This window comes from Typopeltis vanoorti, chromosome 1, assembly GCF_054136105.1.
Source record: "Typopeltis vanoorti isolate ZY-2024b chromosome 1, IOZ_Tvanoo_1.0, whole genome shotgun sequence".
Taxonomy (NCBI): Eukaryota; Metazoa; Arthropoda; class Arachnida; order Uropygi; family Thelyphonidae; genus Typopeltis; species Typopeltis vanoorti.
In genome coordinates, this window is record NC_143549.1 from 84,524,164 (window position 1) to 84,541,784 (window position 17,621).

Consider the following 17,621-nt stretch of genomic DNA (forward strand, 5'->3'; position numbering starts at 1 on the left):
AGAAGAACAACTTGCTATAGTTCATTCACTTATATATCTCCAGGAATTAGAAGTCAACACTTCTCATCAAAAGACAGCAACAATTTACAGTGACAGTAGAAGCACTATAGACGACATAAAAAACTAGAACAATCATATAGCATTAATAGAACAAACAAGAAAGCTGGTTTGGAATCTCACTCTATCGGGATGGGAAATCAAGTTCTGCTGGGTGAACACACATACTGGTGGTTGCAGGAAACGAGAGACGGATTAGTTGGCTAAAGAAACGGCTAGAAACAAGTTGCCAAAAGTACTCGAAATCTGCTATAAAAACACTTCCAGAAGAAAGAAATCCTAGACTTGTGGGAAGAAGAATGGAAAACATCAAAAAACGGATCATCAATAAAATAATTCTTTTCTAGCGTCAGAAGCAGACTCCGGCTGAAAAAACACGCCATTTCTTCAAGTTTAACAACACTACTAACGGGACATGGAAAAGTAAGACACTACTTACACAGATTCCATATCCTGGAATCACCATTATGTATTTGTAATTCACAACTCCAACAGACTGTTGACCACATACTTTACGACTGTCAGTTACTGGACTCCATACGGATGCCCCTAATGCAGCACGTCGTTACTTCTGGAGACAAATGGCCAGTGTCAAAACAGAGACTAATCGAAAAATATTACTCAGAACTAGTTAAATTTGCCAATAACATTAACTACCAGTCGTTGTAAAAATATAAATGTAAATATGAATATTAATACAAAATTGGAAATGTAAATATGAATATTGATACAAAATTAGAAATGTAAAAGTTAAATCATTACTTGGAAGCTACATGTAATATATGCATTGTATGCAATGGAGTATGTAGGAATAAATTACCTCCTGGTAAGGTTACTATTGGGAGGAAAATGCACACACACACACACACACACACACACACACACACACACACACACACATACACACACACTATATAACGTGAATCGCAGGTCAGTATCATCATGAACTTCCAAAACACCACGTATCAGTCACAATGTGCTTTACACGAACATGGCCTACTTCCATTCGATCTCTTAGAACTTTCTTCAGTTGTAATTATTACTTGTAGACTTATTGTACTGGTTGACTGTTGCTATATCGGACTGCTGAGACCTTAACATCCTTCCTAGCACCCGTTTCATCTCTCAGTGGAACTTATTGTGCCTTTCATCGCTAAGGTAGCACCCACTGGCTAATAACGTTGCCTACAGTTAATTTCAGGTGGGACATTCTCATACCAATATAACCAGCGGATAAGTTACTCATCTGTCATCCTATACTAATGCATCTTTCGAAGTCAATTCTTCTTCAACTACCATCGAATATACTGATGTATAGTCCATTTTAGGAATTATCGTTACAGGTTTAGTATAGGTCGTTAAAGTATAGGTCACATCACAGTGACCTATACTTTTATATTTTGTATAATACAGCAGCAGCCGTTTCTCAGTGGGTCAAGGAATGCCCTTTGGTTAGAAAGAAAAATATTAATTTCTCCATTTTTATTTTCGAAATGTGAGAATATATCTAGACCTTACCGGAGGTCTTCATTTTGCTTAGAGCAGAAGGTTATAAAAATTAAAACAAAAATGTTCTAATGAAAATTACTGAATAATTACAACTAAAGAGAGTTCTAAGAGATCGAATGGATGTAATTTCACTCTACAGTAGCTAATGAACAAAACAGTCTACTGATATTTACAGACTTAATTCGGCACGCACATATCTCGCTTATGCATATCTTATTTCAACTCTTACTAAAGAAAAAAATAATAATAATAAAATAAAAAATCTTGTTCAATTTCTAAACCATCGTTTAGCTTATAGCTAAAACGACAGTTTAGAAAATTGCATAAAATTTAAAAACATCCGCTTAAATATTCGAAATAAAAATCCGAAACACATTAGAACTAGAACGTAGAACATTAGAACTAGAACGTAGAACATTAGAACTAGAACGTAGAACATTAGAACTTAGAACTACAATAATATATTAAACAATAAATTAATGAAATGCTTACCTCTTTCCACATCTCATTTTCTTTCTGGAATAACACCACCATAGGATCGGATTTTGTCATCATATCCATGTTAAGAAGATCGCGACACCAGATTCTTAATTGAACTCGAGCGAAACAAAGAAGTGGAGGAAGTGGGTTGTTTCCAGAAGCGAAATTAAACGAAGTAGCACCCTGAAGATCAGCCATCTGGAACAAGATAAACATATGTTGTTATATTTTAACGTTATACATATACTGTATACAGTTGGTGCCATTTTCACTGGTCTTCTTTCGTTAGTTTTCATATGACAAGTCTATAATATGGATTAAATTTAAATGCCAGTTTAAAAAATATGTTCTTTCGAAGAAAAAAAAATATGTTCTTTCTTTTTTCTTTTATTTTCTTTTCTTGTCTTTTTTTGATCACTTTGGAAGACTGAAGTGAACGCCACTAGAAAAAAAATGGTGTTTTACATCTGATCGGTTCACTTTAATTTAAATGACAACCTCCTCCTCCTCCTTCTCCTTCTCATCATCATCATCATTCTTTCTGGGATTTAGACTTAGTGGCCCATTCAGGTCTGTTTCCATATTTTACTTGGTCGTCTCGGACTACCTGATTGACAAAACTTCAAGAATCCCGATGTTTTACAATGCAAAAAAAAAATTCGCCTTCTAACACTTACTCATCGATAGCGAAGTCGAAAGGGTGGCGCAAGATTTGATCTTCAGTTACAAAGAATGATTCACATCCCTTACGATGCACAGAATTTGTAAACGGACTTTCAAATGGAAGCGATTCAGTCAGTCCTGTAAGGAGATGGTAGAGTCTTTCTGCCAATAAATTTAAGTTTTTATTTCGCATTATATGTTAACCAGATGATTTCAGTTGTCTCCACAGTAATTCTGACCAACCCGGTCTATTAATTTATTTGGACACAAGCTACTTAGGGATTTGGAGAAATTTGTGTAGTCTACCTGATACTTTCAGCGCATTGGATTGGTCTAGAACTACGAACTACCACTTCGTTGTTTGCCTTTCTACCACTGGATTGCCATTTCCCATTCACCAATGCTGAAATAGCCAAGAGCTCGTGCATTTCTCCCCGTATATAAATGACTGTCTCTCACTGTCCTCCTGCCCATAGTTTGCTGAATGACAGTGCATCCTACTTCTCTTTCTGTTCAGATGATAAATTTTGCAATGTGAAACATTCCATTAAGCTTTACGGTCTTCCATAACAATGCCTTAAACACTTTTCTCCCTGTCACTCTCCGGAGATTTGGTTTCGTTTGATTAGAATTAACTAGCATCTAAAGCAAGAAGTCTAGAGCATATTATGTCGGTTAATTGTGTATTCTCCAACTGATCTGTATAATTTTTGGGACAAAAGGCCCTGTCAACTTCGTGTGTAAGGGGATAATTCACCTTCAGCTGGAAATCCTTATAAGAATTCCTCACATTCTAGACAAGAACTGAACTCGGGATTTTCCTCAAGGACAATGCTGAACTGTCCTTGCGACTGCGATGAGATGGGTTCATTGGGTAAGGATAACCTTGCGATTTCAATGCTACTACAAGACTGTCTTCTTTCTTTCTCAAGAGATCGTACGTCATCCTTCCTTACTGTTGATAATACCTAGAGATATCCAGGCAAGATTAGATTTCTCGTGGACTGACTTATACCTATTTCTTATCTTTTATTTCCACAGAAACACATAACATCGAAAGCCTCATCAGCCACCAAAACACTTAATGCCTTTTCAGTTTAAGAAACTACTCCTTATCTATGTCCTACGAACATTAAGTTCATCTCAAATCCGGCAACCTTGGTACACTGTTCTTGCATGTTAGACAGTGCGCAAAACTCTTTGAAAATGCAGAATTCTCAGAAGGGAATAATTTGGTTAATAGACGATTCCTCTCTTTTACTCACAGACTCATTCTAGGCACTTTCCCTTACTGATGTTCTGTTTCTGTCTTATGCCTCGCCCTCTGGGTATTGTAATGGAGGTTGTTCGGATAAAGTTGCTACAATCATTCCTTTTTATTTTATTTTATTTATTTATTTTGAAGCGCCTGCAAAAAACCTGCCAGGCAGCGACTCGCTGTTCGGATTCAAACACACTGAATCAACTTTGGTCCTCATTTTTCATTCCATTTGCCAACTTAGAAACAGCTAAAAAATTTGGAGAATTCCACCATTGTGGAACTTAAGCATGGTAAACCACAGGGGAGAAAAAAGGGAATAAAGAAAGAAAAAATAGCTACAAAATTTAAAAGTGAAAGTAGTAGATATTATTCAGATTTTTTTAGTATAAAATAATATAAATTCGCTAACTAACGTACTTTTATAACAACATGGAAATTGTACAGTTTCATAGTTTACTTATTATCGTAGGCTGTGGATGCTTTGTGCATGCTTCAGTAGAATGAATAAGGTTGTGTGGGTAGCTACTGAACAAAAATTACAAGAAATAGATTAAATAGGCTTTTGGTAATCTCAAATTAAGGAGATTTATCGATTCTCGTTACCTGGGGATAAATGATCGCTTCTGTGTTGAAGTGTCTTACAATAATGACAACTCGCGATAGGAATTGATGTGAGTAGTATGGGAGGCATTTTGAACAAGATCAAGATCAAGATAAGATAAGGAATCGTGACGTGATTGGTTGTTCAAATGATGACGTCATTGTGTGTGGTCATGAGTTTGTAATGTTTGCAATTTCACTGGGGGCATATGTGTGTGTGACGTCACAATATTTGTTTTGTTCGCGTATGGAATTATGGGTGATGATTAAAGATAAGGATTCATGTTGTGATTGGTGGTGCACTTCTGACAAGATCAAGATCAAGATAAGATAAAGAATCGTGATGTGCATGTGTGCTGTTATGAGATGTAGATAAGTGATGTAATTTGTTAGCTGTAAATAAGTGACATTATTGTTTTGAATGGAAAGGATGATATATTAGTGGATAAGGAATCGTGTCGTGATTGGTGGGACACTTCTGACAAGATCAAGATCAAGATAAGATAAGGAATCGTGATGTGAATGTTTGTTGTTATAGAGTTTGGAATGTTTGGAATTTTGCTGTGGCCCTCATCTGTCAGGGACATCACGTGGTGTGTTTGGTTCACTTAATGTAACTTTTTTGTTTGTTGTCTAGAAATTCTAATGATAATTTAAATTTACTTACACTTTTCCAGAGTGATTCTTCTTAATGCAAATAGATATTCCAAAATAGTTGAATTTTTATCCACACCAAAACACACAAAAACACAATCTTGAAAGAACGAAATTTCTGTAATAACCTGAAAAGCTATTTAACTTTTGTTCCTTAGATTTTCTGTCCATTTAGTACACTGTTAATTCCTTAGCACTGGGTCATACGTTTCTGATGTGACTATATGTTTTTAGCATTCACATGATTCGTTCATTGTGACACACATATCCTAAGTCATGTGTTTTCATGAGTAATATCCGGCAGTAAGCGGTAACTTCAAATTCACCTTTTTCATGACTCATATTCTCCCTTTGATGTTTTGCGCGATTTTATCAGTTTGGAGAAGTATGACTGTTTTTCTAGTGTAAAATTCTTATGACACATATCCTAAAATTATTCATTTCTGATTAAGGATTTTATATACTTATTGTTTTCAAGTAGATGGCTTGTTTGTTTATTTGTTTGTTTGTTTACATTTTGTGTAGCTAGGAAACTGGAATTTATTTCAAACGAATATTAGCTTTGTAATATATATACTTTGTTAATTTCTATGTTATCTTTTATATCTATGTTATCTGACTAATATTATTAACAAATTTTATTTACTGGATTTAACATACAGAAATTAAATAAAGTGAAAAAGACAGTATTTTTTTTCTTTCTTATTCTTCTGATTTAACATTTGTGCTGATGTTCATAGTGTATGATTTGCCACTGGTGCTTACGTGTAATTCATGTGTTTTTTCTCCATGTGACATTTCAAAACAAGTTGAACTATGGTTTTTACATAGTTCAACTATGCAAAACTCATTTCCGTTAGTCCCAATTGACTGTTGTCCTCTCAGTCAGACATTTATTTTACAGGAGGAATATTTATATATATTTTTAACACAATTATTATATTAGATATTCTTTCCAATACAAATAAATAATTATTTATTCTTATTTCAATGAAAATTAGCTCAGAAATAAAGAAAGAAAGGAAAAAAAAATGTTATGGTCTTACTTAAATTTGTATAACAAATTTAAGTAAGACCATAACATTTGGAAATTTGTTCAACGGTTGTCATCAATGAACAAATTGGGTGTCATCAACGACACCCAATTTGTTCATTTAAATTTACACATTTCATTTGAATGAAATATTATTTACAAATTGTATTTACTGAATTTAACATACAGAAAATAAATAAAGTGAAAAATGCAATCTATTTTTTTTGTTCCTTAATCTTCTTATTGTTAAATTTGCACTGTTGTACAAAGATTCTTCCCATGTTTTTGGAATTTCCATCATGTGGTTTTTGACAATGTGACTCTCATCTGTTAATTTTCATTTGGTGATCGTTGGGAATTTATTACTGTTGTAAAATTAAGGGTTGCATATCTATTTTTTTGAAACCAATACATATACTTCTGAGAATTATTAAAAGCACAGAATCTTTCATTATGTTTCCAAAAGCATTTAAAAGTACATGTTATGTTTTCACGTTTTGGGCATCCAATTTCATTTAAATCAAGAACAGGCCTCCCTTTAACCTCGTTAATGTTTTTGATTTTTCTCTTCCTTTGGTGAGTAATATTTGATATTTGCATGTTGATTCTATCATCCAATTTCTTAGTTTGTTCAGTGATAATGAACCAATTTCTCACTTCAGCTGATGGTTATATTTTATTAACCAAGAATTCTGTTTTTTAACTCTTTCAGGTAATTTTTTCCAACTACAAGGTGATTTTGTCAATGCATATCTTACAATAAGTCCATCAGAAATACAAATTTCTTTAGGAAATAAATTTGAAGTCTTATTCAAAAGAAATTGGCAATCAATTATCCCAATGATAACTGAAAATTCGTATTTTTCACCCACTGTTATTTTTCACCCTGTCGATTTTTCATAATCGTTTTCCTGCATTCTTCTTCTTCTTAGATTACTTCATATGGCACCACAAATAAATAGTTATTATTATTATTATTATTATTATTATTATTATTATTATTATTATTATTATTATTATTATTATTATTTCACTGATTATTAGCTCTAATCTTATATTTTATGTTAACTTTCTGTTACAAAATTCTAAACAATTGCAACTTTCCACAAAGAAACTTTCAAAGAATTTTGTGGCTCACCCATTATGTTTACATTACCAAACGCAAAACACCACAACACAAAACAGCAGCTGCAGTGGATGAACGATTACCTTAAGTCCAAAGTCATTTGACTCTATGGTTTTTTCTTATAGTACTGTTTACCCTTACTATATGCCCTATCCTGACCGTTCCTTCAAAAACGAACCTTTTGCGCAGATGACTCAACAATATGTTTTTGCATACTGTTGGATATACTATTGGTGTGTTTTTATCTTACTTTGTGTGGACAAAGGGAAAATTTATATATGTGCTATCTAGAGAGTACAAATATTTTTTCTATACCAAACTTTAAGAGTTTAAGTCACGTTTTTTGGGTTAATTATCTGGTATATATCTCTGTAAAACAACCAAATTCTAACAGTCGATTATGTGAACGAATTGTTTTCAGATAACTCAAACAATGTCAATAGGTAGCATTAGACAATTTCTAAAATAATCAATACATGGATATCAGTTTTCAACACTTTCCCCCCATTCCTGGCATTAATTTCACAGTTGTGATTTTTTTAATAATTAAAATATTTAATTTTAATTATTTAAAAAATTAAATATTTTTTAATTTTTTAAATAATTAAAATTTAAAATCAAGAATTGCATTAAGATATAAAGTTATGGATTTAAATATCAAGTTCTAATCAGAATAACTGAATAAAAAATTCACTGTGGAAAAACAACAACAAAGCACACATCTTTGTTCATTTAAGTTTACAAATGCATATTTTATTTTACTGAATTACTATTTACAAGTATATTCACTGAGAAATATTTGAAACATGTAATTATCTAAAAATATTTCACAATACTTAGTTTAGACTCTTAACATTTTCCAAAGAGTTCAATGAATAAAATTTTTGTTACTCACTGTTTCTTGGTTACATTACATCAAAATAGCTGGTCACGCAAAAGAGTTTTTAAATCAGATACCATGGTAACCACACTTCCATACATTTGATATCATGTCAGTCTGGAAATGACACCATGCCTCCCTAAACATTCTGTGTATTCTTTTGTCATCAAATATACACAAACAGTTTTTGTAAAATGTTCGTAAATGTCCCAAAATAAAGAATCTTTATCGAATTGGATAAAATCTTGAAAGTCTAATTTTATCATTGATGAATTTAAATGATTAGCGATAATTTTCCCCATTATACGAATAGCTGGTAATTCAGTTTCCAAAAATAGTAAATGATTATCAATGTCACACATTTTTGGTGAAAATCTCTCAGCTTCTTCACAACTAATAGAATAAACTTTACTTCCATCAGCTCCTGTATCATCAAGTATTAGTTCCCCATCTTGGCATTTCAGAATATAACAATCACTGAGGTCCATGTCGTAGTCAACTCTTCTTTGTAAGTAGCCGAGGATATCAGACCACTTCCTTCATAACCTTTCCCAAGTGGTCCTGGATAAATACATCACAATGTGTGTGTCTTCTAAAATAGTAATCGGTTTCCATCCTTTTAGAGCTATGTGAAGAGTTTTGTCTCGTGCTATTTTCCTGAAGAAAGACAATTTCAATGACTTTTGTGGCTCAACCATTATTTTACTTTACTTTCCTGGATACAAAACACCACAACACAATATGATAGCTGCACTGGATGAACGAATTGCCATAACTGCAAAGACATTTGACTCATTTGTTTTTCCTTATAGTACTGTTTACCTGACCCTAAACCCTGACTGTTCATTCCAAAATGAAATTTTCGCGCAAATGATTCACGAACATGTTTCTACATGCTGTTGGATATGATGTTGATCAGATTATCTTACTTTGAGACATCATAGGGCAAATCTTATCTCTGTGACTCGAAGGGTATTCTATATTATTTGTCATTATTATGTTAAGTATTTTATCCTCAAAAAGTGTTTTTGATGTTAGACCATGTGACTATTTCTCTCACTCATATGTCCGAAATTGTTGGGATGGGGAAAAAAATAGCATTAGGTGGTGGAAGTGAAAAGGTCATCAAGAGGGTGACAGAGGTCTTCCCTGCAATGCTCCCCCACTCCTAACCCCATCATCTCCCTATTCTCCTCCACTCCTCCAGAAGATGTCTGCTCAGCCTAGTGGAGATGAGCGAGCTCATCATTTGCAGATATCTTCTAGTGATGTCACCTCCAACTGATACTGATAACTTTGGAGGGGAAAAAAATAGCACTAGGTGGTGGAAGTGAAAGGGTAGTCAAGATGGTGACAGGGGTATTCCCTGCAATGCTTCCCCTCACCCCCCTCTTCCTTCCCTCTCCTCCAGAAGATGTCTGCTCAGCCTAGCGAGATGAGCGAGCTCATCATTTGCAGATATCTTTTAGTGATGTCACCTCCAACTGATACTGATAACTTTTGGAGGAAAAATAAAAATAAAAAAACGCGTTTTTTTTAATTTTTTTATGGTAACAGATAATTTGCTAGCTTTTCTAATTGTCCACTCTATGATCTATGTTAACTCTAGTCACCAGTCCAATCAGCTACCTGTTCCTATTAGTGATTTGATGACATCATCTTCATCTCTCAGCATCATGGGTCTGTGGAGATAGTCAGGCATAATTTCCTTGTTCTATACGATCCGATTATCCAGTTACATTACTCAGGACATGACACAGGATATCAAATCATTTGTTTGATTTCATTTGAAGACTGTCTTGTCTTGTATTACATGCTTGCTGCGAGCCCTTCACATCAAGATAGTAGTTCTGTTGTGATGAGACCATCTAGGTTGCCTTCTATCCCAGGTCCAATTAATTACTACAACCTCAGTCACAAATGCCTTATAGCAGTGATTTTCAATCTTTTTCATAATATGGCACCTAGACTAATTATTAAAATTCTGCTGAAACTAAAAATATATTCTTTTAATTTTTTTTTTACGATCTGGCAAAAATAGGCATAATTTTCATTGATTTACACACACAAGATATTAATAATAGTAATTACTTATCCTTTTTGCTCCAAAAAAATTTAAACTGTATTTTGGACATTTTGAGTAAGAAAAACAATACTCAAAATTGATTTTTTCAAATGAATATATAATATCCATGTTAAAGGAATTCTATTGAATAAAATTAACTGAATGAAAAGAGAAAAAAAAAGCAATAAAAAAACTCTTACCAGTTACCTTAAAACTAAGAGAATTAAATGAAGTTATTTGTGAACACACTTATCAAAAGATTAAAGCTAATTAACACACAATTTTAAACCGATTCACCAACCGTAAGTTTCGTAAAATATAAATGAGGGAGCGTCAGGTGTGGATAGAAGACCAGACACTAATAAATAAATGCGCAAATTACGACATTATTTCTTTCAATTAATTTGTTTTCACAAATCTCGCGGCACACCTGAAGACCTCTCGCGGCACACCGGTAAAATCGCTGATCTAGATAAACACGTCAACAAGATCCATCCAAATTTGGACAACTGTACTCAAATTTGCACCTGGATTTCTTAAGGATGACGACTCAGTGGATCGGTTTAATGAGATGTATGACAGCATTATAGAAATAGTAATTGGTGTGGTACTCCCAGGATGTCTTTGAGCTGTATGGATATGCCTGTTTAATATTATTACTACCACTATGAATAATAAGAAGAATAACAGCACTGACAGATGTCCTGTGTAGTCTGGTGAAATAGTCCAAGACTGCTTGATAGGTTCGACTGTGGTCGCTTACCAGAGGAACTATTTCCGAGTATTTCTTCGGCTAGTTTTTGAGTTTGTTGATATCCGGCGCACAGGTAAGTAGAATTTTTCTGCCTGAAATTTGGATTTTTAACTTAACTCTGCATCTCAAAATCTCGATAATAGATCTCTCTCTCTCTCTCTCTCTCCTGAAAAGCCTTAATTCATTTACAGTTTGAACTCATTATCATTGAAGAATGAGACAGATGGAGATTAGCTGCTACCTATCTTTAAAAAGTAACGGTATGTATATATACGAAGAATTCGGGGTTAACTCAAACAAATCAGAGTTTTTGGTGATTACGATAAGACGGTTTCAGTTTTGATTCCAGGTAGCTATCACGGATTAGGAGTTAAGATTATGATTAGCTGAGTCGTATAAAGCCTAGTGAATGTAATATCGTTTAGTTTGATGAATAATGTCTGTTGAGTTTTGGTTTAGATTCGGAATCAAGTAGCAGAAGTATGTATAAATGAAGTTTTTTGGTAAGTAGTTTTGTTCAGAAAACTTTTAAGTGCAAAATTTTGCTACCTATGCTGGTAGATCGATTTGATCTACGGGATATTTAAATTGGGCTCTAGGACCCATTTCTCAAACTTTATTCTAACAGAGTTATTACCTCCTATCAGACATGTCAAAATCTCTCAATGAAAGCATATTTGAAGAAGTTTACAGAGAATTTCTAAGATTAGGAAAACTATTGAGCGACAACTGGCCAGGGAAAGTAAAGCTGTTAGATACATCCCCCCCCCCACTACAGCAGTCACAGAGGATAGGATGGATTATTTAAATGATGGAAGTATGTTGACTGAACCAGAATTAGGATACTCCACGAATATAGAGGATGCTGCATCCCTAGATAATACTCAGCAGTTTTTGGAAACCAACACAGAATTCCAAACGGTCAAAAAGAAAAGGAAAACTCCTCTACTGCAGATACACCCAAAACAGTGGAGATAGAACCAGATAATGAACTTAAAGAAAGGGTATCCCCCAGTCGTCCTAAGGGCCAAGGAGCACTGGACGTCCGTTGCATCCGCACTGAAATCTTCAGATATCACCTTCATGAAAGTCACAAACACAGAAGAAGTGATATGCATACAACCTAAAACGTCGTCAGACTATAGAAAAATAACCAAACTTCTAGACAACAACAACCTGCCATACCACACTTTTGCACACAACAGTGAGAAAAATCTAAAAGTGGTATTAAGGGGAGTAACTGAAACATTACAAATAGAAGTAATTTGTAATGTTTACAAATTACAAATGTTGACATTGCAGACCTCAACTTTGAGGGATTTAGCCCAATTAAAGTCAGCCGAATGCGGAGATCTGATAAAACACAAAACACCATATCCCCTAATTCTGGTGGAAATAAGTAAAGACCAAAAACATATATACAATCTTCAAACCATCTGTGATCTAGTCATAAAAGTTGAGTCATTGAAACATAAATCAACTACAACCCAGTGTCATAGATGCCATAAGATCGGGAATGCACAACGATGCTGCAAGGCTGAATTTCGTTGCGTGAAATGTGGTGGCAAACACGTATCAAACCAATGGCAAAAAAAAAAAAAAAAAAAACGCACACTTCCAGCAAAGTGTGCAAACTGCGGAGGACCACACCCTGCAAACTATAGCAATATAGCATTTCCCCAAAACCAAAAGATACAACTCAAAACCAGTAAACCTCTTCAAGAACACGACCTCCCATCAAAACATAGTCTTCACAACGGATGGAAGATCGTATGCTGAAGTTACAAGATCAACCTTCCAAAAAGACCCAAAACCAAATCAGTCACAGCAAACCAACAAACCTATCCTACTGAACATAACAAGCCAAATAGGTGAAATGCTTGCTGAACTCCGACAAACCAACCCAACTCAAGAAGCCAAGGATATCATCTTAAGGCACACACACACAATCACTCCTTACGGAAATTCTTAATGGATAAGCCTAAAAGAAAACCGAAATCGTTACAAATTGTTTCATTGAACGCAAATGGTTTATATATCAAATTACAGGAGCTGCAGGAGTTTGCAGCAGAAACCCAAGCAGACATCATCCTCATAAATGAATCACATCTTCGTCCAAGTGACAAAATCAGAATCAACGGTTATAGCACTTACCGTACAGACAGATGCTTTGCTAGACGTGGAGGCACTGTCATCTTTGTGAAAAGAAACATAAAACATAATTCAATAGCCGAACCCCAAACAGAACGCATGGAAACTACAGGAATAGAAATACATATGGAAAACACAAACAGCATTGCGATATATGCAGCCTGCAGCCCCCCCCCCCCCAATAAAAAACTCATTGAACCTGACTTATGTGTGATACTAAATACAGGCAGAACAGTGATTATAGCCGCAGATTTTAATGCCAAACATTCAGTCTGGAACAGCAGAAACTCAAATATTAACGGAAGAAAATTCAACTCTTACACCACTTCAAGAAATATAACAGTAATAGGACCCACTGAACCCACACATTATGGAGCAACCGGACGTCCATATGTACTAGATATAGCTATATTAAAAAACAGCGCACAGCTATCAGATATAAGCAATCAACGACTTAAGTTCTGATCATAACCCCATCATATTACAACTAGGCACCATACAAGATTTAACGGAAAACACCACCACATTTATAAATTGGAAACAACTTCCCTCAGCCTTCCAGGAAAACCTTCGTCCAATACCGCATATAACATCTGCAGAAGATATAGAAAAAGCAATGAAAACTTGAAAACAACTACAGACACCTATAACACAGGTAACAAATATAACCAAATGTGCACCATCAAATAAACTCCTAGAGGATATAAAACATCTTATCCAAGAGAAAAACAGATTAAAAAGACAATATCAGAGAACAATAGAACCAGGGGAAAAACAAGCAGTCAATTGAGCAACAAACCAGGTTCGATATGCCCTAAAGGACCACCGTAACCAACTCTGGAATAACAAAATTCACCAATTAAACACAGAGGATCAATCAAAATGGAAAATGATGAAATTACTCCGTTCAAAGCGTTTTACATTTCCTCCAATCCAAGGTGAAGCTAATGTTGTCTACAACGACGAGGAAAAAGCTGAAGCATTTGCTGACAGCTTAGAAAAACAATGCAGCCTCAATTATATCAATACAGATATAAATTTCATAAGTAAAATTCACACCCAAGTGCGTAAAATAACTCAAAACGCCTCACTCCAATCCAACAACAAATCCGTGTCACCAACAGAAATATATGAGATTTTAAGAAAACTAAATAACAGAAAGGCTCCGAGTCCAGATGGAATAACAAACAAGATGCTCAAATTACTTCTCCGCGAAGGGATTATGCATCTGGTAGCCATCATTAATGCCATCCTCCTGCTAAATTATTTCCCAGAGCGATGGAAAATTGCCGACATTTTCCTAATTCCCAAACCTGGAAAAAATACTCAGTTTCCTGAAAATTACAGACCAATCAGCCTTCTTTCATGCATAGGTAAGATAGCCGAACGTGCTATTCTCACAAGGGTTCAAGAGGCAACATATATCAACCATGTCATTCAAGATGAACAATTCGGCTTTAGGAAACATCACTCCATAACGCTACAAATTTACAGAGTTGTCGAACATATAACCCAAGGGTATGAATGGCACCAACACTCTGGCGCAGTTTTCCTGGACATCACTCAGGCATTTGATAGAGTGTGGCATCATGGATTAATTTTTAAATTACACGAAGTTGGTATTCCATTACCAACTTCGTGTAGTTCTACTAATTCTACTAATCAAATCATATCTAAATAACAGAAAATTTTTAATTAAAACTCACAGATCCACAAAAAGGAGAATCATGGCTGGAGTCCCTCAAGGCTCTCTGCTATCTCCCATACTCTTCTCCATATACATGGCAGATCTCCCCAAATTGTCCCCATCTATCACCGCTCTATATGCCGATGACACAATCATTATAGCCAGATCCCTCCGTCCACACCTGGCGACAATCGCGTTGCAGAGAGCAGTCAATGAAATGGAGGATTGGTAAACCAAATGGCGTATCGCAATCAATCCAAACAAAAGCTCTGCAGTACTTTTCACCAGACGTAAAGCAGAACCGAATACAAGCATACAAATGTTTGGTGAAATCATCCCTTGGCACAATTCTACCAAATATCTGGGAGTTCATCTTGATAGACGTCTAAACTTCAAGTCACATATGGATAGTGTCGCCACTAAGGCAAGTCAGACCATAGCACAGCTATATCCACTTTTGAATTGGAACAGCTTCCTAAGCATAAGCAACAAAATTCTCCTTTACAAATCGGTAATCATACCGCAACTAACTTATGCCTCTCCAACCTGGGGTCACACAACTAAAAGCAACATCAACAGACTTCAGATAATACAGAATAAATGCCTAAGAATGGCATTTAATGCCTCATGGTTCATCAGAAACATCCAGTTACATCAAGAAGCCGATCTTCCAGATATTAAGACCTACATGACAGGCATTGCAGAGAAATTCTTCACAATCACGGATAATCACTCAAATCAGCTAATTCGACAAGCAGCGGACTACAAACCCTCAAATCGTTTCAAACATAAAAAACCGAAATCCTCCATCGCAAGAGAAAACTGATACAGCCTCAATGCTCACAATGAGCGGTAAATTACCCACAAACTAAAATCCAGATGAAGGGATAGAGAGTCAAGGACTCAGTCCATCAACCAATTAAGTTCAAAGTTCAAAGTAACTCAAACAACTCCGCATACTTCGTACGGGGAGTCAAAGGAGTTATAGAATTTTAGTTATTTTTAATATAACCGCCTTAGTCAAATGTAAGTGATTAATAAGTTCATTAAGTTCAATTTTATGTGACTATATAACTTTGTCACTATTTTCAACATAGTTAACAATTTTCAACATTTAATATAAAATTAAAAGTGAGCAAAATTAATTATATGTTTTTAGTTTACAAGGATACTTTATTGGCTGAATCAGATATTTATAATAACGTACTAAAGGAATGAATTTTACATCAGTAAATAAAATTATAATTTAATCATAACCGATGTTGTCATTTCGAAAAATATCAATTTAATGTCTATTACTCTGCTCCTTGTTGGTGCGAATTCCTTACTTTAAAAGAATGAAAATAATGAAGAAAAATTAACAGAAAATAACTAAATATCACTATAAAATAAAATGAGATTCAAAAACTTGAAAGTAATTAATTAACTCGCATTATTCTTATTTCATAAGAACATTATTGTTCTTATCCTGTTAAATTCTTCTCAAATTTGAATGATCTTCATATAATTATTAACATTTCCGAGGGTCTCTTGGAATACGTAATAAGTGCGAAAATAAAAATCCGGAAGAGAAATATATCTGATTAATAATAATGTTATAATTTTTATATCTCCCTGAATTACGTACCTTTACTTTGCTTGTGCACAAGCGTTTGTTACAATCTTCCAATACAAACTTTTATTATTAAGTGCAATTCTGTACATTTTAAAGCTGTACTGAGAATGTTTATGGTAATTTCGAATGTTGGCATTCTCTGTTTAGTAACTGTGTGAAAGTACAGCTAGTATAATTTAACGTGATCATTCTTTTATTTCAAAACAAACATCACACAGTACTAGTAGTTTATTAAGCATTAGCAATAATATTATTTTTTTAACAGGCAATGTAGTGGTATAGTATTGCCTAGTAAAAGCGCTGTATAAACAAATAAAATAAACGATTAACTCTCGTTTCAATATAGCGATCATTTTTCTGATCGCTATATTGCTAATCATGTTACAAATATCTGAATAAAATTTGACAGGTTTAAATTCTTAGCTTGTAGATAAAAATAAATAAATTTCCTTACAAAATATTGAACATGGCTCAGCACAAAAAAACAAAGTGAGGGTTCTGAACATTAGCTACTATTAATAAGCGTTCCAACCTAACCTGAAGGGCTCACCTTCAGTGAGTAGGGAGTGGTAAACCCGAGGTGCCTGATACTGGACCATGGCTTACATCTGTTATATTATCTGTAGACTGGTCCCTCCCCTTCTTTCTTTTCTTCTTGCTGCTTCTCCCCAATGCTCTTAGAATATTCGAAGACCAGGTGTAAATCTTTGCTATATATTATTTTATTTTATTTTATTTATTTATTTTTTTTTTTTTGCTCTTTCACCTAGTAGGCGGAAGACCCAACACACCTGGCCAACTTGGGACATATTTGGGAACAAAACTTCCCAGATGTGTGGAAATGACCTTTGCAACACTACTTTTTTTTTTTCCTTCTTGCAGTGACTTCACTCCAAAATGCTAGTGCCTTATAATACATCTCATGCAGCATCGGTTGTTGCGCAGAATAATCAGAGCAGCGTTCAGGGCTTAGGCAGAGGGTCCTGTTCGAAAAGTATATTAGAGTTTCCAAGAAAAGTCAGTGTTATTGTGAATGAGGAATACAGAAGGTATAGGATTAATCTTAGAGAGCAATTTTACATAGGC

The 17,621-nt window shown here is 34.6% G+C and overlaps 1 protein-coding gene across 2 annotated transcripts in view; it reads right to left on the reverse strand.

The window, feature by feature from the left end:
- LOC150110166 (copine-3-like) overlaps window positions 1-16,667 on the reverse strand; it is a 72,425-nt gene extending 55,758 nt beyond the window's left edge. For both annotated transcript variants that reach the window (XM_090391784.1, XM_090391775.1), the window contains exons 1-2: window positions 16,548-16,667; window positions 2,059-2,244 (exon numbers count right to left, since the gene is read on the reverse strand). In XM_090391784.1, the coding sequence (XP_090247910.1) occupies window positions 2,059-2,244 (186 nt within the window). In that variant the 5' untranslated portion in view covers window positions 16,548-16,667. The remainder of the gene's footprint in view (window positions 1-2,058; window positions 2,245-16,547) is intronic.
- Between the last annotated feature and the right edge of the window lie 954 nt (window positions 16,668-17,621).